A 21,629-nucleotide genomic window follows, 5' to 3' on the forward strand; every position below is an offset into this window, starting at 1 on the left:
GCTGTCAACACAAAAGGAGACGTCCTTTGGGTTGATGGTTAAACTCCCAGCTGACAGAAGTGATGGGAGTGGAGACTGTTAGTGATCAGTTATGTGGATCAGGAAGGACCATGCTGCTGCCTCCAGTCCTCTTACCTGCTTTTCATTTATGTTTTATTAGCTGTTCATTTAACACAGAGTGGTATAGAGGGAATAGTCTCCATTATCAGAAAGATGCGCAGAAGCAGCGTTTAGCTTCATTCATTCAGACGAGTTAGCATTTGTTTAACGCTAAATTCAACCTGTTAGCAACATCAAAATGCTCGGTTGTTCTTTGGTCAGTTTTTAGAAATGATACTATGCAGAGGCGACGTCTGTCAAGTTTTGACGGTTACAGAGCAACCGGTGTTTTGGAGTTAATAGCGACCATGCTAACTGGTGACTCTCAGCTGAAGGTGTCAGCAATTAACAGCTGAGAGTCACCCGTTAACAGGGTCACACTTTACACTGAAACACCAGCAACGTCTGCAGGTGTGTTTGTGACAAAAATTGTGATATTTTCTTTTCTTTAGAGAGTCTAATCACTTTTTGACTCAACCTCTTGACATATTTTACAATCCCTGAAAAAAATACCCACGAACGGCAGCTGTCAACCATCGTTAAACGTGACGTAAAACCTCGTTTTTGACCTCTTATAACTAATGAAAACAAAACTTTTCAGAAAAAAGAGGACTTGAATACAAGGCAGCCAAATGATATCTTCAAATCACCACAACAATCAGACGTGAGAAACATTTCTACCAGGTGTAATCATTTTTAAAGTTTGACCACAGCCCATCTGGAATGACTGGGAGGTGGATTTTTTGACCTATACCGTAGCCAGCCACCAGGGGGAGCAGTTTTGTGGCAACTGCTGATGTTCAAAACAGATTTGACTTTTCTTAGTTGATAAAAAAAGTTGGTTTGGGGCTGAGTTTCTGACCAAACATGGACCCAATATAGAGAGGAAATAATATGTGAAGCTATAAATGATAATTAGCTCTGGACGTAGTTTCTGGGTGTTTTTTTATGAACCAGGTCTCAGACTCAGCAGTCTGTGTGCTTTCTGGATTTTCCCTCTAAAAACTTCTGTCCACCTAATATCTGTCCACTCACTGCTATTTCACAAACCTGGGATCTGTAAACCATCCGTCAAAGTGATGATATTAAAGTAAAAAATATGTTTTTGGTGGTTAACTCCTCCGTGCATCCGCCGTTATTGATTAAAGGTCCCATATTGTGCAAAAATCACTTTATTAAGTCTTTTAGTGAAATTTGTGGGTCTTTGTCTTTCCTCCCAGCCCACAAAATGTGATATTTAATGACAAAACCTGTACTTAGTAGAGCTTGTGAATGTAAAATCCTGACCTAAAACGAGCTGTTTGGATTTTGGGGATTTGCCGACGTCAGCGATTCCCTTCTTTGACCAATCAGGAGCAAGTCTGACCTGATTGGTCCACCTGAGCAGATTCTCCTGAACCCCCTCTCTGCCCACTCCTCCCTCCAGCAGCGAGGGAGGAGAATGCCAAAGTTGAAGAGCCATCACTGCTCTATTTTTGGCTGTAAACAGCCACATAGTTCCATGCACAAGCTTCCCATCTCAGAAGAAGACAGACTAAGTGTCTAGAGTTCATTCATCAGGAAATGTTCCAGCTACACTCAGTAAAACTGTGCATGTGTGTGCTAGTCACTTCACAACCGACTGCTTTTCCAACTTTGGACAGTCCAACAGAGGGCTAGCCAATAGACTGGTCCTGAATCCAGGCGCATTACCAACCATCCTCCAACAAACCTGGGACCCTGGAAATGTGAGTATGTTAAATGCTGTGTGCTGTGGAGCAGATGGAAGAGCTTTTCCTCAGTGTCCCCCCTGTCTCTGTGTTAGCTTCAGGATGCTAACTTTAGCTGCGGTTAGCCTGTTGTTTTAGCCTGTAATGTTACGGTAAACGAGCTTCGCTGTTTTCTAAACATTGTGCACTCGGAGCTCGTGGCGCCGCTCTCAGTGACGTGGAAGAGCGGGGCGGTATCAGCGGTGGCTCATTTACATATGAAGGCCACGCCCACTAAATCAGAGCGTTCTGAACAGAGGGGCTATGAGAGCCTGGAAACAATGCTGCTGTGCTTGATTTATTGGCTTTTTGGACCAAAACATGTTACTACCATTTCATGAAGACATCAATGATCCAGATTAAACTGCAGGAAAGGAGCATAATATGGAAACTTTAACAAATAATCCCTCTATAGCTGATGAATTGAATTCAGGAGACAGGCTGTGAGCGAAGCCTCTGAAAACGAGCTGTCAAACTACAATCTGACCACACATGATGGTTCATTACTTAACAAAACAATCCAACTTTGTGCACTTTGAACAAAACACTAGACAGCTGGACACAAACTTTCTCTACCTCTGACTGAGTGAAGTGTTTCACACAGATGATAAAAAGCACCAGTAACCAGGGAGAAACCCAGACTTCTGTAAAGGTAGAGTCGGCAGGATTTTCCAAAAAAGAGACAGAGCACCAGAACGAACACAAACCAAAAGTTAGTCACAGAAGTTTCCACATCTGCCGAGTCAGATTCAGACGTTACGGTTCTGCCTCCTGTTCGCTCGGGGATCGTTGACCTATGACCTCTCTGCACATGTAGATCGAAAGGGAACTGGAAGCGGTGCAGACTCAGACTCAAAGGGAGTTGTCCGATGACTCACCAGCTTTGGCATCTTCTGCATTCATGTGAGATTTTAAGCTTAATTAGGACTTAAACTCCGAGAGCACGTGTTTCTCCGTCACCGGCGGGCGTGTTTAAAGTGTGATGTACGAAACCCTGCGACTCTTCCAGGCACTTAATAAAATGATTTGTGGTTTCTTCCCCCTCGTGAGTTCAAAGCGGGTCGTTGCTTTCGGCTGTGGGGTAGAGGTTGTTTTTGTGAAATGGAAAAAAAAGAGGCTGTTTTCCTGTCAGGGGGGCTTTTTTGGGGAAAACCACGACTCTCCCTACCGCAGCCAGCCTTCAAAGGCCAGTGAGCAGCGCTCACCTCTCCCTCCAAACGAGCCACTTCCTCTCACATCCAGGAAAACGTCACCTGCCTCTCCCTGACCGCCGCTGTCCATCCACTCAGCTTTAAAGCTGTGGTCAGGGTTGTGCAGGGGTTCATGGGAAATGTTCACTCAGGGAGCCTCAGCAGCTCCAGGATGTCTCTGTCTCCCTGTAACCCTGCTGCATGGCCTTCATCCAGACCCAGACTCTGAGAGGGGCTCTGCTCGTCTTCATTCTCTCATCTTGACGGCACATGGAGGAGATATTTCTGCATTTGAAAGCAGATCACAGTTTGACATAGGAAGCAATAAATTCTTGAACTCTTATCCCTTCCCTCTTAAGTCCGTCTCTGTGTCAGGGAAAAATCTGAGGGAACCCTAACCCTCCAAAGTTCACAGGCAGATCTCTCGTTCGCAGGGACTGGAGCTCTTTGGGCCTCTTGTTATTTTCAGTGACACCCCCGAATAATCCTGAATTAATCCTCACATGTGACTCACATCAGATGGATTCTTAGGTGCTAGTTAGTCTGGATTAAATTTATGAAACAACTTTTATTAAGTTGCAGTTTCTTAAGTTTTCAAACTTTCTCATTTGCTGGAACGAGTCAATCAGTCAAACATATTTTTAGCCCTGTCTGGTTTAGATCAGTACAGTTTGGTACTTTTTGATTCTATTACGATTTTTTGGGTGCTGATTTGATTTAAATTGCTATTCTTCGAGGTTTATGATTTTTAGTTTTTTTTTAAACTCTAGACCATGAGAAAAAGTTCAATGATAATGTCTTCAGACTGTATCAGGAGCCATATTTTCTCATAAAATGCCTATCGCGTGAATCAGAGAGAAGCATTTCGCCCTCTGCTGGAGAAAAGTGGTAACTCTTTTCCAATCCAGTTTATAAACAAAACTGAAATGAAGAATTTGAAGTTGAAAAAAATAAAAATATATGACAAAGAATTCAAAAAAAAAGTCTGACTATATGGACTTTCAATTTTTTTTTTTAACCACCCCTAGTTTACCTGGCTAATAAATCCAACGAAGAAGAAAAATCCTAAAACAGTAAACAAAGAGTTGTTTAAGAGAAGAGAAATACAGCAGCCACTGTCGCGCAGGAAGTGACGATTCTTTTCACCAATCAACAGTCTGCAGTGTTGTAGCGCCACCGTCTGGGATTGGATTGTTAGTCTGCCACCCCAACAAAAGGGTCCCAAAAAGTGGGTCCACTTGTCTCGATTATTTGAGGATCTGTCCCAGGATTAGTCTGTGGAAACGCCATAAAACACACACACCTTACTGAGGGGCCTTTTTTTGTTGTTGTTGCGTTTTGGCCTTGTGTCTACACAGAAATGGTGTTTTAGCCGACCAAAAATGCAAGCTTTGAAAACGGCCTCCTGAGTGGGATTTTCTTGAAACGCTGCCGACACCGTTGCCGTGTTACGATCGTCACGGACTACCGTGTTGTGCATGTACTGCTCAATCTGCTGAATGTCTTTCAACAAAATGTGCATCTGTTGCTCCACTTCTGCTCTTAGTTTGTACCAAAACACCAGATGATCAGCTCAACTCTACTTCAGTAGAGATCTACCAAAAGCTGCTTCTGGAAAAATCAGTTATAGCACCACCTAGAGGCCTGGCATGCTTACTACAGCGTTTTCAGTCCCTCAGCATTCCCGTGTAAACACAGATTTTCTTTACTGCGTTTTAGCGTTTTTAGATGAAACCTTGTCGTGTGAACGGGGCCCAAGACAAACCAAACTGAGCCACTTGGGTTTTACGAACTTGCGGTCTCTCTCTGAGCTCCATATCTTAGATTTTAGATTTTAATCCCTCGGATTAACCTGATCCAAACTTGAGTCAAGTGAGTCAATTCTGCCTTGAACTTTCTGTCGACTCACGTCCTTCCTCCTCCTCGCACTGACCTCACAGAACGCTTCATTAGCAGAAAACACCCCACGACTTCTCCCATCAGCACGTCTCCATGACTCCCTCAGAGTGGATTAATCCAGCAAGCAGGTAGCTTAGCACCACTTCCTGCTTTGAGTCTGTGAGAACTGCTTTGACCTCATATTCCACCTCGCGCTGTCTGTCTCCTCTCCTCCTGGTCGGTTCTGGATCGGGTTCTGTTGACTCAAAGAACCGCTGTCGGACTCGGGGCCAGCCGTGTGGGCTGGGCCACAGAAGCTGCTGCATTCCTCTGCTGGGCGTTCTGTCTCTCCCTGCAGCGCCGCGCTTTCTGCCAGATGCAGAGGTGGAAATAATTCCCTGAATATGTTTTATGGTACCTTTTTTGGATTTTTGTCTCCGGCCTCACAAACACCTGAGAGCCTGACAGGTTGGATCCAGGTCGCAGAGAGCAGCTGCTGCGTTTGGGAGGCCTCTGATTTAAAGATCAGCTTTAGTTGGAATCAGAGGAAAGAGAAGAAGAAGAAATTCAGATTAAACCTTCAAGACACACACACACACACACACACACACACACACACACACACACACACATGGAGCCTCTGAGCAGACATAAGCAGGCTTTAAAAATTTGTCAGTGATCCCCCGGCTAATGACGCTCTCAGCTGTGAGAGTTGACCCCCTCCTGCCCTCGGCCCTCCCTGCGCCTCCCCCTCCTCCTCCTCAGCTCTTAATGAATGCCAGTGAGAACTCCAAGGAGCCTGCACCCCCTCACCCACCATCCACACACACACACACACACACTCTCACACACACTGTGGGATCGTCATCACCACTGAGCAGACAGCCATCCTCTAGTGTGACCTCTGTTAGCTGAAGCCTGTCAGCTCTGTTGATTCACCTGGACAGGTTTGTTTACCTGCTTAATAAGTGGGAGGAAAGAAACAGATGTGAGCCAATTATGTCATAAAGGGATTTTTTCATCTTTTAAAAAAGTATGTTTTTAATAAGTGATCGATCATAAAGTTAAAAAAAAGGCAAAATTTGTTAGCGACAACTTCTCGTTGATGATTCATTGCTGCAGTTTCCTTCTATTAGAGCTGCACAATTCTGGCAATTTACTTTTTTTGGCTTAGAATTGAGATCAAGATTTTTCACAAACTGTTTATTTCACTGATGAACTTAAGAAAACTCCAAAAACAAACAAAAATAAATTTAAAAAATGATCAAAAGGGATGGTGATTGATTAAATAAATATAAAATTGGTCAATAAATCTAGATTTCTCTGGACGTAAACAAATAAGTTAAAAATCTTAAAACATGAAGATGAGATTTCTGAACTATTAATAATCAGTTAAAAAAAATTGCATGTCAACTGTGATATGTTCTTGTGATGAAAGCTCAAAAATCTGCTTTAAAACCAAAGTTTTACTAGTGTATTCTAACCGTTAGCATATGAATGCAATTTCCCCTATACATTAGCATCAAGCTAGCACTAAGTTTTCTTAATTGGTTTTGGTACATTTATAGACTGTAAAAAAATAAAAAATTAAAAAATGGACGTCATCTTGCTCAGCTTGAAGTGAGATCGTCATAAAAACTACTCCCCCTGGTGGCTGGTTGCAGTACAGGTCAAAAAATCCATCTCCCCAAAACTTTAAAAATTGATTCACCTGGTAGAAATGTTTCTCACGACCGATTGTTGTGATGATTTGAAGATGTTACTTGGCTGTGTTGTTCAAGTCCTCTTTTTTTTCTGAAAGTTTTGTTTTCATTAGTTATAAGAGGTTAAAAACGAGGCTTTACGTCACGTTTAACCGTGATCGACAGATGACATTCTTGTGTATTTTTCTTGGGGATTGAAAATATGTCTGGAGGGAGAACTAAGAAGAGATTAGCCTTCCCTTATAGCGTTCAATGCGCAGACTCTGGCTGCCACTGGTGGAGCCTGTGACAGGGTATTCTGGCTTTAAAACCGCACAATGATAAAAGGCGGAGCCACACTGTCCACAGTCTTTGGGTACATAAGAGGATATACATTATTCTGAATGTTACAGTGATTCTTGCATAAAACCTAAAGCTGAAATCCTGAATCAGAATTTTCTTGGAAAACTGTATCTGCTAAGCTATGCTAAGCTAAGCTAGCTGAGGAATAGTCAACATCTGGTCCGGCTGCTCCAAAGTCATTCAAGTAAAAATGAGCAGCCAGTAGCAGCAGCAGGCCCGGGTGTTGTAAAGACACTTTGTGATTGGTTGAAGGAGAAGGCAGTGGTGGTGCTGCGTTCAGGGGGCGTTTGTTTACAACGCAGTGAAATAAAATGCTCAAGAATCGTCCGTGTGTGGAAACGGAATCACGATCTTGGAACGATTAATTGTGCAGCTCTACCTTGTGCCTCAGGTTATTGTAAATGACGTGAAAATACAGAATTTGATCACCAAAAAACTGCTCCCCCTGGTGGCTGGCTGCAGTATAGGTCAAAAAATCCATCTCCCCAAAACTTTGAAAATTGATACACCTTGTAGAAATGTTTCTCACGTCTGATTGTTGTGGTGATTTGAAGATATTATTTGGCTGTGTTGTATTCAAGTCCTCTTTTATTCTGAAAAGATTCCTTTATCAGTTATTTGAGGTTATTGTAAATGACATGAAAACACATAATAGGGCTAAAGACAGCTGGGCCATGATGGGGTGTCACCCACGGCTCTAAACAATTTCACTATGATCTCGTCTGAGGTAAAAGAAAAACTAGAGAAAAGTTGAAAATGAACTTGATAACGAGCATCATCCCCTCTCTCAGAAATCTTTCTGACTTTGTCGCTGCTCACGCTGTTCCTTTCTACTCTCACAGCTCATCTCGCTGTAATGATAATGAGAGCGGAGGTGGCCCTGTTGTTAGCCAATTAAAAAGTCCTCCACGGTTCTGGGCAGCCGCTAATAACCCCACCAGGGATTACTGTACAGCCGGCTGCAGGGACAGCAGGGCACCAGTTTGGGCCTCAGCTTGCGGCCGCTAACCCAGTAGACCTCCATTCACTCCCCAGCCTCCGAGGGGCCACGACGCCAGCCCTCCAGAGCAGCGTGAAAGGCTCCCACATGGGATGCAAAGTGGCTCAGCTGTCCCTCTCCTATCTCCACCTCCCACTGCGCCCTCCTCTCCACCCAAAGCCAAATAAAGCCTCTCAGCGACTTCTGTTTTCCTAATCTGTGAACTCTGACAGAGGCGCCCACGCTTGAAAGAAAGACAGCTCAACATGGGAGGATCTCCTGGTGACGGGGAAGCTGAAAAAACGTTACTGAAACCCCAGACCACCCTGTTATCTCCTGCTCTGTCTCTTACCTTTGCCTTTTTGCAGCTCTCATTTCCCTCTTTTTGCCCTTTGTCAGCCTCCTCCTGTAACCGGGCTGTCGCTGTTTGATTAAAACCTCTGAATCCTTTCCAGCAGCCAAATGGCCTGAGTAATCTCAGCGTTTCATGCAGGCTTCCTCTCTAAAAGCTTGTATTTTTTCATCCATCTACAAACCCTGTCCATAAAACTAATGGGCAAATTACTTAACACCGCAGTAGCTCGGCCACCGGGGACTCTTGCTCGTCGGCACGAGTACATTTCCCTCACCATTAATCCAAGGAGGAATGTTGCAGTGATGAATCGTGGGTGCAGTTTGTATTTGTCACCGCGCTGTGAGCAGCCTATCAGAGGGAAACGGACCTCGCTGCCACAGGAGCAGTTTGTCTTTAACAAACCAGATGGTGGTAGATCTGTGCGCTGGGTCCAGGTCTAACCTTGGATTTACGTCATGGGATCTAAACGCTAAAAAAAAGAGAAGCTGTAAAAAATATGCATATGTTGGCTGTTCAACTGTGATTAAATTATTAGTTATTCTTATTTGTAACAGGGATGTAATGATGCATCGCGAGAAAATCAATACAAATGTGTGGCGGTTCAAATCGTCTAAGATAAAAAATAAATTTGCAGTACCCTTTTTAACCAGCAGAGGGCTGTTTGTCCTTAACCTAGGAACACATGCAAACCTGAGATTCTTTATCTGAATAGATTTTTTAAATTAGTATTATTTAATTATTAATTTTGATGTGAGACTTGTTAAAAAAAAACTTTTTAAAATTCAGATAAAATATAATTTCACTCGCACTTTTAAGAAAAGGACAAACTCAGAGAATTAAAAAGGGAATTCTCTTTAATTTGTTAAAAATATTAGAATATATATATATATATATATATATATATATATATATATATATATATATATATATATATATATATATATATATATTCAACTCATGTGACTCACAGCGTATATATATATATATATATATATATATATATATATATATATATATATATATATATATATATATGTCAGTGCTGGGCAAGTTAACGCGTTATTTCCGCGTTAACCCGTCAATCTATTAACGCCGTTGAATATTTTATTGCACCTTAGTGCATGTTGCTCTCATGCTTTTATTTTGTAAATGTCTGTTGCTGACCGCAGTGGAACCGGAAGTGAAATTGGCGGAAAAACACGATGAGTAACCAAAACTAGCATGGAGAAGAGGGGCAACGCCACGGAACTTAGAGGCGCTCGCCTCTTAGTGTATCAGTCCGCACACGGCGTGCCAGTTATTAACAAACGCAGGTAGTCTGCCAGGACGAAGAGACACGATGAGAACTAGAGCCTTATTTAGCGGTGTTTTTGTGTGAAAGTAAAGCGCTGAAAATCCTCTAAATAAAGCGTGAATGCAGACCCATATCAGATTTTTTCAGTGGGAGTCCGTTTATTTGTGTTTTTGGTCAAGTAAAATATGGCCCCGTCTGAGTGCAGAGGAAACCTGCAGAGGAGCAGGGAGGAGGTGTTTGGTGCGAGCGCTCTGGGCTTCTGCTGCACAAAAACACTGCTGTAGGGGTAATTTCTGCCCTAAACCTTGTGATAGGACCCAACTTGTTCCATCCCGGAGTATCACTTTAATGCCCTGACAGTGGCAATAAGCTTTAATTATGTATTTACATTTTGTAAATTTGATTTGCACTAAATATGTGATTTAACTATTACTGTATAACAAGTACTGATTTAGTGTTTGCATGACAGATGTTATGGCACTTTCACAATGCGATTAATTATGATTAATCAGGGAAATCATGCGATTAATTTCAATTAAAAGTTTAAATTGTTGCCCAGCCCTGATATATATATATATATATATATATATATATATATATATATATATATATATATATATATATATATATATATATATATATATATATATGGCCTGTGCTTGAGTGCTTAAAGTTGCTGTTCATGGAGGATCCTCTTGAGTCTGGCTGTAGAAAGACCAGAAAAAAAACTGACTTTACAGCCTGGTTGTCCAATTAGAGGCACAACTCAGCTCATGTGACTCACATCGTCCTATAGTTGTTAGAAAGGAACCTCAAAGCTGGCGACACATCCAACATGGCCCCTGCCATTGATAGGCTTTATTACTCTGCATCAAGACCGTATTTTGGGGTCTATGGACTGAATGCAGCACCAGGACTCTTCTACTACAGAGCTGCACTGCTGCAATACAAGCAGATTTAGATTATATGTGATTTCCAAGAAACAATATCCTGAAATAAAGACGGGGAACAAGTGGATTGCATGAAAGAGGTAACAGGGACACAGATCAGTGATGTGTCAGAGGACGAGGAGGTTAAAGTGGGCGCACAGGCAGGAGTTCATCAGCTAAAGCACTCCATCAAAAAACGTCTGGCTGTGGTAAAGCTGGCAGGCCTGACACCCACAGGGGAGAGGATGGAGAGGCAGAATTAGCAGCTCATTAGCATCCGGACTCAGCGTCGGCTAAAAGAAAAGACAGCGAGGACGGTCTGGGGAGGAGGAGGAGGAATGATGGCAGACATGATGGAGGTGTTGTCGAGGGACTCAGAGGAAGTTAGAAAAGTTTTACAAATCCATGACAGGCGTGAGAGACAAGAGACGAGGGAATAACACGAGCTGGAAAAATGATTTACAGGAGATACGAAAGAAAAAAGGAGGACAGTGATGAAGAAGCGATGACTTGAGGGAGGGCGAATGAGGACAGATATGGATGGAAGCAGCAGGAGAGAAGAAGTGACAGAGATGGAGGAAGGACATAAAAAACCAGAGGGATGGAGGTTGAAACGGAGGGGAGACAGATTAAGGTGGAGGACTGCGCTGGTCTGTGTCTGGACTCTCAATGACTAAATATGGAGCGGTCCGTGTGCCGCCGGGCCTGCTGGGAGACTCTTCCAGGGTCTGGTGCTGTCAGGCCAGTCTGGCAGATGAGTGTGTAGGTTAAACAGAGAGGGAACATCAGGGACGGGCTGTTTAATTCCTCTGCGTGCCCTCTGAAACACACCGGCCCTGCAGTAAATGTTAACATCTCTATGAAAAAGTCCAAAAACGCACACATCGCTGGTTTCTATTAAAAACCTCTGACTTTCTCTTCGCTATAAAACTGTGAGCCAGCTCGGCATCATCATCTGGATCTGTAAGTGCTGCCAGGATGTCAGCGCAGTGGTGGAGCTGGCTGACCTTTGAAAATACAACAATCTGTTCAAGGGAGAAAATACTCAGCCTCCAGGATCGACTCTGAGCTCAACGAGCCACAAGTCGTCCTCAGCGAGGGGAGACATCGTCTTCCATTAAGAGTGGTTGAAGTGGCAACGTCTGCGTCTCATCGTAAGGAAACAATGACTGATTCAAGATTGTGTCAATCTTCAGGCACACCAGATGTTTGGTGTTGGTGAGGGATGTTCCAAAGTGACTCAATTTCTACTTGTTTCAGTATTAAAATATCACAAATGGTTGCCAGGCGCCGCCCCCTGGCTGCCTTTTGCAGCAGCTCTCTCTTCTTTGTCCATTTCTTGTAATTTTTTCGTCTCTTTTTTTGTCATCTTTGTATTTGGAGTGGCTCATGGCTCCTTTTATCATCCTACATGTAACTATGGCTGCATTGTTTACATATGAAATCAGTTGTTAGCAGCCTGTATCATGTCAATGCTAACTGGTGCAAGGCCAGATGTTTACCACAAGGTGAGGAGAAGGAGGTGAGGACAACGTGCTGGTTCTCAGGTGTGAGCTAAGAAGTGACGACATCGACCTGTCCTTCCATCCATCCTTATTGGGAACGTAAAATCTATCTCCAATAAGATGGACGAGCTAGCCGTGCTAACCCAGCAACAGGGGGGTTAGCACAGGGGAGGCTTTTCAAGGCTTGAATAGTAGCCGACTTGTTTTGACTTAAATAATATCAGACAGGAGCAGACTTAAAAATAAGGGGTTAATCTGGAGAAATTACAAGTCGAGAGTGGAGCGAGGGACAGGGGTAAAAAGAGGGAACGTCTCTCTTAAATCTGCCCGAGTGTCGAGCAATCTGAGGGGTTAAAACTGACGTTTTCAGGATGGAAGTAAACAGACGCCACTTCAACGTCAAAAAGAGCAAAACCTGCTCAAAAACTGACTTCATTAGCAAAATTCAAGGTTTTTCAAAAAAATAACACACTACATGAGAAACTATAACTTATAACTTCTTTACAGTAATTTGCGCAGCATTGGTTGCAAACCATCCATTTCTGCAACAGAAACTCATTGATTTGTTGTAGTCTTCTTGAATTTAAAGCCCTGACACACACTTGTCCCCCCTCTCTGGTCCCTCTTCCTGCTCTTTATGATTCCCCCACACCATTTCCCTTTAACACCCGATCTCTTCTTTAGGACAGGCCAAATGGCTGAGCTTAAGCACTTGGGCACAGAAGAGTGGTCCTATTTACCAGGCCACTGGTCTCTTTTCTTCGGGGGTGCTAGCTTTGGACCCCTCTCATAAGAAAAGCCCAAACTTTTGTTTTTTAACTCCCTTTAAATCTGTCTGTCTGCCTTCCCCCGCTCGACTGAAGTGGATAAAGAGGCGGCTTTTTGTTCGACTCAGATGAAGAGGGATGCGGTTTTAGAAAAGAGAGATTGAGGGTACGGGGAGTTGGGTGTGATTCATGGTAATTCAATAAATAGCTCTAAAAGAGGGCCGGGGTGCCTTCTCAAGCCATCAGCTGTCTGAGAATGGGGCTCTTCCAGATTTGACACCCAGTGAGGTAATAAGGGGATTAGCAACCAAAGCCTCTGGCGATATTCCTCTTTCTCTGTCTCAGTCTTTGCTCTAAAGCTTTTTTCCCCGAGCACCCCTCGATCTTCAGCTCTCGAGGACCTGGTGCCCCCCGTCTCACTGTGAGCGTTTGAATGATGTCATACAGGTACTGATCTTGACCTGCAGTTTTCATAAAGCTTGAATGGACTCTTATACCCCAGCTCTTCTGAAAACCCTTCTAAAGGAATTATGTTTGGTGAATGCTCTGGTTCAGGGAAAGACTAAGGCAGGGACGGTGGGCCTTATATGACAAATTTAGTAAATAACTATTACGAAAAAGATTTAGTTCTGTTACTTTATATGTTTTAAAGTAGATTTGGCTGCTTTGATCTTTTAGTATTTGATAAAACTTAACTGCAGCAGTCCGCTCTTAATGGTATCAGCCGAAAAGTAGCGCTCTAACGCATCAATAGGCTGCGCTGCCTCAACTTTCCACGAACACCTAAATGTTCTTACTAAGAGAAATGATTACCCACAAGGGGATAACTCTGGAAGACAAAACACTTTTTTTTTTTTTTTTTTTAATGCAGGGGTCTGCAACCTTTACTTTCATAGGAGCCATTTTTCCTCAGCTCAGCTGAATTTAAGTCATTAAAGAGCCACAAAATCGACTTTATCTTCACAATAAAGACTAAAAAGTGGATAGAATTCAATATTTAGTTAAAATCCAGTGAAAAATAGTTGAAAGAAGAATTTATTTTTTAAATTTTACATTTCATATCTAAGTGTTTTACTTTACTAAATTTGCAAGATTTGCAAAATAATTTTGAGATTTCATAAATTATAAACAAATTCTTAAAAAAGTTATTTAAATTTGCAAGAGTTTAAATATTTTTTTTGAAATTTCAAAAACTCTAAAATATTTCTTAAAGAAATATTAAAATTTGCCAATATTTTTTTTTTTTTTGTGTAAAATAATTAAAATATTTCTAAAAATTAAAAAAAATGTAAAACAATATGCAATAGGTTCCATCAATTTTAAAACAGTTTTTAAAAAATACTAAAATATTTTCTAATAATTTATTTAAATTTTCAAAAAAAAAAAAAACATTTTCAGTTTCAAAAAATTTAAAAAATTTCTAAAAATTACAAAATAAATGTAAAAAATATGCAACAGTTTCAAACAATTTTTAACAGTTTATAAAATGTTCTAAAAAATGTAAATAATATATTTGAAAAATGTTAAGATTTTGGGAAATTTTTAAAAGGTGAAAAGATTTTCAAAAAATGTCATTAAAAATTTTGAGAAAAAAATAAAAAATGAATATGAAGATACACAGCAGTTTCAAGCAATCTTAGAATTTAAAAAATTGCAATGTTAAAAAAAAATGAAATTTGATAACTTTCCTTTTTTTTCTTTTTTTTTAAGTTTTGAAAGAAAACGCGAATTTGATTAAAAAAAACAAAAAGATAAAGATGCCTAACTCATCATTTTTTTTGTTGTTGCTAATGTCTTCCCACATCAGAAGTCTGTGTGATCTGAAAAAAGAAAGTTTTCTTTGTAAATAAGACAGTTTCCCTTCCACACAGGACACACTCCGTTATAGAGTAATGTCTTCCCTGCTGCCTGACCATGACTTGCAGGCTCGGCCAGTTTTGACCTGAATGGGAGTCCTGAATGAGACCAGCATTGAAATTCAGGATGCAGTCACTTGCAGCTATTAATGTCTCTCTCTAAATAGTCACATCCTTTTACTTGGGCCCCCCGTCTAACTGTCTCTTTCTTAAAAGGCTTTTAGTCAATTAAAACACGCACTCATGACTGTACAGACCAGAAGATGTAAGTCCATCTCCTTTAAAAGGCAGACATGATCTGGTTTTGAGGATGCACGAGCATTTTTTCTAATTTAATCACATCCGTTTAGTATCCTTTTATGGTAAAAACACGTCTGTGGCATTGACCTTTCTGTTTGTTTTCTCTCTTACAGGAAGGGCCAGGCTGAAGTGAAGGGTCACTGAGCTCAGACGCCCCCCTGCACTGACCCAGAACTGCACAGACACAAGGAGGGAACTCAAAGGCGTACAGACAAATCTGAAAAACGACACGTTTACGTTAAACTCACAGACTTTTGAGCACACAGAGTCGTCTGTGCATAAAGCTACACACAGATTCACACTCAGGCCCTCCCAACAGGATGAGGGGACCCTGGAGGTGCCTGCTGGGCCTGTGCCTCCTGGCGTGTGCAGCCTCCGCACACAGTGCCACCAACCCCTTCGCAGGACAGCAAACGCCTCCAGACCCGTGCTACGACGACACAGGCGCCGCCCGCCGCTGCATCCCCGAGTTTATCAACGCTGCTTTTGGCAAAGAGGTGTCGGTGTCGAGCGTCTGCGGTCGTCCTCCATCCCGCTCCTGCAGCGTGGTGGAGCGGGGCGACGATCGACCATCTGTGCGCACGTGCCAAATATGTGATGCAGCCGACCCACGCCGTGCCCACCCGGCGTCCTACCTCACTGACCTCAACTCAGCCCATAACCTTACCTGCTGGCAGTCGGAGAACTTGAACACCTCGCCGCACAACGTGACTCTGACGCTTTCACTGGGCAAAAAGTTTGAGATCACCTACGTCAGCCTGCAGTTCTGTTCCCCTCGACCCGAGTCCTTGGCCATTTACAAGAGCATGGACTATGGCAAGACCTGGATGCCCTACCAGTTCTACTCCTCACAGTGCCGGCGCATGTACAACCGGCCAAATAAAGCGACCATAACCAAGCAGAACGAACAGGAAGCGCTCTGCACAGATGGCCACACTGACCTCTACCCACTGTCCGGGGGACTCATTGCCTTCAGCACGCTTGATGGACGACCCTCTGGTAAAGACTTCGACAACAGCCCGGTTCTCCAGGACTGGGTGACTGTAACAGACATCCGTGTGGTCTTCAGCCGGCCGCAGCTACCCAGGGAGCTGGCTCTGGGGGCAGGAAGCAACAGCGGAGGGAGGGACGACGATCCCACGGCGGTGACATCGACGCTGCCAACTTATTTCTACGCGGTGGGAGACTTCCAGGTGGGCGGGAGGTGTAAATGCAACGGACACGGCTCACGCTGTGTGAAAGATAAGGAAGGCAAACTGGTGTGCGACTGCAAGCACAACACAGAGGGGCCTGAATGTGACCGCTGCAAGCCCTTCCACTACGACCGGCCATGGCTGAGGGCCAACGCCCGCGAGGCAAACGAGTGCCTACGTAAGTTTGTCCCCTTACCTTTCATTCCTGATGCGCTCTGAAACAGTCATACATTGTGAAGTCTCTGTTTGGGACTGTTTTATGAGGATGTAAGTAATGAGTTCAGATCTACTCCTCCTTCAAGTCCCAACCCTTTTCCTGAATCAGTCAAGAAAATCTCCCCAGAACACCTCTATTGTTCCTATGAAGAGACATGATCACCCATAAGGGGGTAACTCTGGAAAAGCACAACACTTCTTCTTTTTTTTTTTTTTTTTAAGAGCAGGGGTCTGCAACCTTAACTTTCATAGGAGCCATTAAGCATCAGCTCATCTGGATTTAAGTCATTCCAGACCCAAAAAATCTACTTTATCTTCACAAAAAGGATTTTAGATAGAATAAAGTAAAAACCTAAAGAAAAATTATCTATAAGAAAAAAAATTAAATTGTACGTGTGATGTCTATGTTTGTTTTCCTAAATAAATTTGCTAAATAAATTTGCAGAAGTTTCTTAAAAAAAAATCAGAATTTCGAAAATTAGCAAAAAATAGAATTTTAAACAATTTGCAAATAATTTGAAATTTAAAAAATTGACATTTAAAAAATTGCAAAAAAAATAAACATTTCAAAAAATGTTAAATATATAGATGTATTTGCAAAAATCTTAAAAATTTAAAAAATTTCTGTTATGCTAAATAAATTTGCAGAAATTAATATTTCATTTTATTTTAAATGACATTTCGAAAAATTGCTAAAAATTGAATTTTTAAAATTTGCAAAATTAACCCTTCAAAAATTTAGAAGGAAAAAAACAGTTCAAAAATTTGCAAACATTTCTTTAAATGTTAATTATAAATATTTATATTTGCAAAAATCTCAGAATTTTTAGAAAATTTCAAAAAGTGGGAAAATGTCACAAATTTTAAAAACTTTTTAAAGTTTTTTTAAATAGTTTTGAAAAAAATTGAAAAAATTCTAAAAATGTAAAAAACATGCAACAGTTTCAATCGCTCTTGGATTTTTTTTTTTTAAATTGCAAAATTTAAAAAAAATGAATTGAGATTTTTTTTAAGAATATCTCAATTTGATAGCATATATTGATAATGTCACTCAACCTTGTTTGTTGTTTGCTAAAGTTTTGCCACATATGAAGCATTTTTATTAATCCAGCACGTTTTCAGTTAAATGAATCCATCCTCACAGAATTAAAATCTGTATTTTCTTCCAGATGAGTCTTTTTGTAGATGTAGTTATCTTCCCAGGGCTGTAAAACTTGAGGTTAGCCACAGGTGCATGGAAAGTTGGTGGGCTGTTGATGTTGTAGGAGGTGAAGTAGAGCGGTGGCAGGCTTTATTGTATTGTATCGTATTTTATTCAGTGTCTTTTATCATCATTATTTTTTTAAAGGTAGCAGACCTTTGTTCTAGAGGAAGATACAAATTAGAAAATGATTGAAAATACTAGTTGTTTATGTCTTTTGGACAAAGTTATGACTTTTCACAAGCCTCTTCCAGGATATGAGGAAAGCAGTAAAAATGCAGGCCAAAAAACTTCAACACATTCTGGGAAAGAAGGAGGTAAAACGGAGATATTTAACTCCACTGACCCCAGTATGACTGTCACAGGGGTAATTAAGAACGTAGCCACAACTCACCGGATGGGTTTGTGTTTTTACAGGTGAGGAGTTCTGGTAGCACAAAGTGGTTTGGCAGCACTCCTGTCGTTGCATTTCCCCTCAGCTCCTTCTATTTACCAGGCGTACTTCCCACAAAACTCTGTTTTCTGGACTGGAGTGTGAAACTTCTCTTCTCATAAGCAAGTCTAAACAGTGGATGACAACAACTGGAGTCATTGGCACCTGGCTGCGGCGAAGTCATCCAAGAATGTTATTTGGCAGCGTGCGCCTTTACCTCAAGACATGCTCTGTGAAAGCCATCCAGACGTGCTCTGAAAGCCTGCCAGGGAAAATTATAGCAATTTCTGCTGCAGTGTTTGTTGATGTAAACGGATTACCTTTTTATTGGATTAGGCTTTTGTATGATAACAGGGTTTGGATGTGATAGTCGTTGCATTTAGTCGCTTTAAACCTGGAGGATACAAAGGTTTCAGGCACAAGTCAGACGTGCTTTGGCAGAAATCCTCTGAAATGTGTACATTGGTGGTAAATTTGACAGGGTTTGGTATAAATAGACGTAGGAGGAACTTAATTCAGGTCGATTTTGCTTGTCATAAAAATTTGTCAGCGTAGGAAAATAACTCGTATTAAAAACCACTGTCCTCACTTTAACCTTTCCTCGTAATGAAATCAAATTACAGGCAGAGGGGAAAAACAGGGGCAGGACATTAAAAACGTTGTATATTTTTCTAACATGCTATAATTGCCCAGTGACCTGGCGAGAGTCCGTGTTTAACGTTGAACAGTGCCAGATCTGTTTAAAAGGGACGGAGAACGACAGAGCCAGAGGAGTTTGGCCTTTTTCGCTTTGGCCTGGTCGACGCATCGAGTTGACCTTCGTCTGGCTTCTCCTCTGTGCTTGACACCCTCACTTACTTACACACACGTACACCTAGTCCTTTCTAAAACAATATCCTGTGAATCCCTCCGTGTGTTCGCAATCATACTTTCACACACACCCTCTTTCAAATGTCCCGTAGCTGTTTCCGAAATGTTACACACGCTTCCCGTAGATGGCTTCTCGGCGGAGTAGATATGTCACTTCTATCCGCGGTTCCTGGACTAAACAGCCGGGCTCCACCGGCCAAGTCTGATGACCTAATCCCAGTGTTGATACACGGCAGTTAAAGCCTGTTGCGAGTCGCACGCTATACCTGATCACACATCCGGACACGCCAAATGTCAGTCCCAGATGTCTCCAATTTCATGTTCCAAAAGCTGTTTTTTACGGCCTATTCCAGCGGAAAACGTTCCAGAAAGTCCTCAAAGCAACAGGAGAGGCTTTAAACTCGCTGCACAAACGGCGACGGGCTGAAGCGTGAGCCCCGAGGCGTGCGGCTGTGGCAGGCTGTGGCGGGCTGTGGCAGCGAGGTGCGAGTGTTTAGACTGGGAGCGTGTGTGAGAGTGGCAAGCTGCAGAGATGAGGAGTCCCTCAGGTGTCACCAGAGCCTTCATGAGGCCCTCTGGGTGTTTGGGTTGGATGTAGGGTCTGAGGGGGCCGGGCCGGGGTCACGATCCTTTGTGGGGTGGTGACAAGGTTAAGTTGACGGGGAGATGGGTTGTGGGTAATGAGGAATTCAGAGCAGGCAGATGTAGACCTGGATTAATCACAGTTTCCCACCAAACTTCTGAGTCTGTTTAAAGATCTGCTCTCACTTTTTGCAGCTGTGAGGAAACCCAAAGTCACACTTTAGATGTTTTGCTATAAAATGAAATTTCTTATGAGCATAAAAAGGCTTTTAAAGTATTTAAAATCACTTTAAATTAGAAAAAAACCATCAGTAGGGCTTGACGTTTACTTTTTTACTCACCAGCCACTGTGGCTAGTGGTTTCCCAACGCTGCTAGCCACTTAGCATTTTCACTAGCAACAATACTGTTGATGGATAATAATGTTTAATATCATGATAATAATATGATTTACCAACTAAGTATCATACTAGTATAATCATACAGTTTTTTGAAGTTGTATCAGACAAAAAACAACATGTATAAGTTTAACTGAACCATAAGTTTCATTTATTTAGAATGATTTGGTTTGTTTACAGTTTTTCCAGAGTGAACTTTTTAAATATAACTTTAATAAATGTTTGTATATTAGGAGGTTTAAATATTGTTCCTACAGCTCCTCATATCTGTGACCAGTTTCCAGTGAGATTGGTGCAGTGTGAGTTTAAATGAGCTCCAACTGATGAACGTCCTCACTTTTAAAAAGTTACAGGAGTTTTGATGCTAGTTTGTGACTTAAACCCTGGAATCTGTTGACAATAGAGAGTCAAAAAGACACAAATTAACTTTTTAATCACGTTATCATGCGCTAACCACCAGGAGCTGTCACTGTGTCCAAGACGGAGGCTGGAGACGAGCGCGTCTGGGCGCCTGACAGCACAAGACTTCGCAAATGGACCAATGAGCTAGCATGGTGTGCGGGCAGTGCTCATGGGAGTTGTAGTGTCGTGTCTGGGTTTAGTATTTCAGATGCCGTTTCAGAAAAACTACAATTAAATAATTCAACCTGCCAAAGTGGCTAGTAGGAGTGACGGGTTTTAATGTCAAGCCCTGTGTATAAGCTTTTAGATGCTCTTTTAAAACTCTGGTTTGAACGAGGAAGATTCCAGAAGCCAATGGATGAAAGAGTCCAACAGCAGTTATTGAGGTATTTACACCCATTAGCATCATAAGCTAATTTATGCGTGGCTCTGGATGATGTTGGCAGATGTTGGTGACATTTTCCAAGAGATAATGTTGATAATCTTTGATATTTTATGCTTAAAGGGCATATTTCAGGTTAAAGACAACAGTTGATACAATAATATTTTGAAAGAAATTCCTCAATGAAAGACCACAGGGTCTCCTGGAGACATATTAGCATGTTTATTTTTACTCAGCGTATTTAGCCGTCATGATAAAGCCAATAGAGAGAAAAACAGTGAGGTCTTTCCACTGAAATGGAGTCAGAAAACCAAGATTTAGCTACATGCTAAGCTCACGTTTACGCCAAGTTGAATCTCAGGTTGAATCTCTGGCAATCCTTGTTTACGTTTGTCACTGGGAGCCAGGCTAGGAGCTACTGCTCTCGGTGAAGCTGCAGTTGTCTGACGGGACAGCAGCCGCGTCAGTCTCACCCAGACCTGGCTCCGGTATCCCATCCTGATCTCCAAAATTCGAGCACAAAAGCTAACTCCATTAAATCAGAAAAGGTGGACTCCATGTCTTGTTAAGCTAGTATTTCTGCATCCATCCATCTAAACACGTTTTAATCATCTTAATAAACAGTCAAACTAAATAAAACTTAGAGAAACAAGACTACCACCTAGCATTTACATTGGCTAAAGGCGGAGTAAGGGGATGTGAGTCCCCTTTGCTACGTCATACGCTGCTATGCTGATAAAAAGAACTGGTCTGGTTGAATAACATATGAAATCACTGACTGGCTCAATCTGTAAGGTGTTAATTCACAAAAAATTAACCTGAAATATACCCCTTAAGGGCCTGTGTCCACTGACAGCTCTAAAGATGCTGCCTGCTTGCTGCCTAAACTGCAGTGAGTGGACACAGGCCCTAAAGCTGCTGGGCTGATTTCATGTTTCCAGTAGTTTCAGCCAAATTTACAGAGGCTTCAGATCTTTACAAGAACATTGTTCTACAAGGCGGATCCAC

At 42.0% G+C, this 21,629-nt stretch overlaps 1 protein-coding gene across 3 annotated transcripts in view; it reads left to right on the forward strand.

Moving 5' to 3' along the window:
• The window catches only part of ntn2 (netrin 2), a 68,149-nt gene that overhangs the window by 6,973 nt on the left and 39,547 nt on the right, over positions 1–21,629 (forward strand). For all 3 annotated transcript variants that reach the window (XM_074663887.1, XM_074663888.1, XM_074663886.1), the window contains exon 2: positions 15,059–16,316. In XM_074663887.1, coding sequence (XP_074519988.1) covers positions 15,266–16,316 — 1,051 coding nt within the window. In that variant the 5' untranslated portion in view covers positions 15,059–15,265. The remainder of the gene's footprint in view (positions 1–15,058; positions 16,317–21,629) is intronic.

The sequence above is a fragment of the Halichoeres trimaculatus genome, unplaced genomic scaffold, assembly GCF_033239565.1.
Source record: "Halichoeres trimaculatus isolate MK-OKI-2021-1 unplaced genomic scaffold, fHalTri1.1 fHalTri1_scaffold_23, whole genome shotgun sequence".
NCBI lineage: Eukaryota > Metazoa > Chordata > Actinopteri > Labriformes > Labridae > Halichoeres > Halichoeres trimaculatus.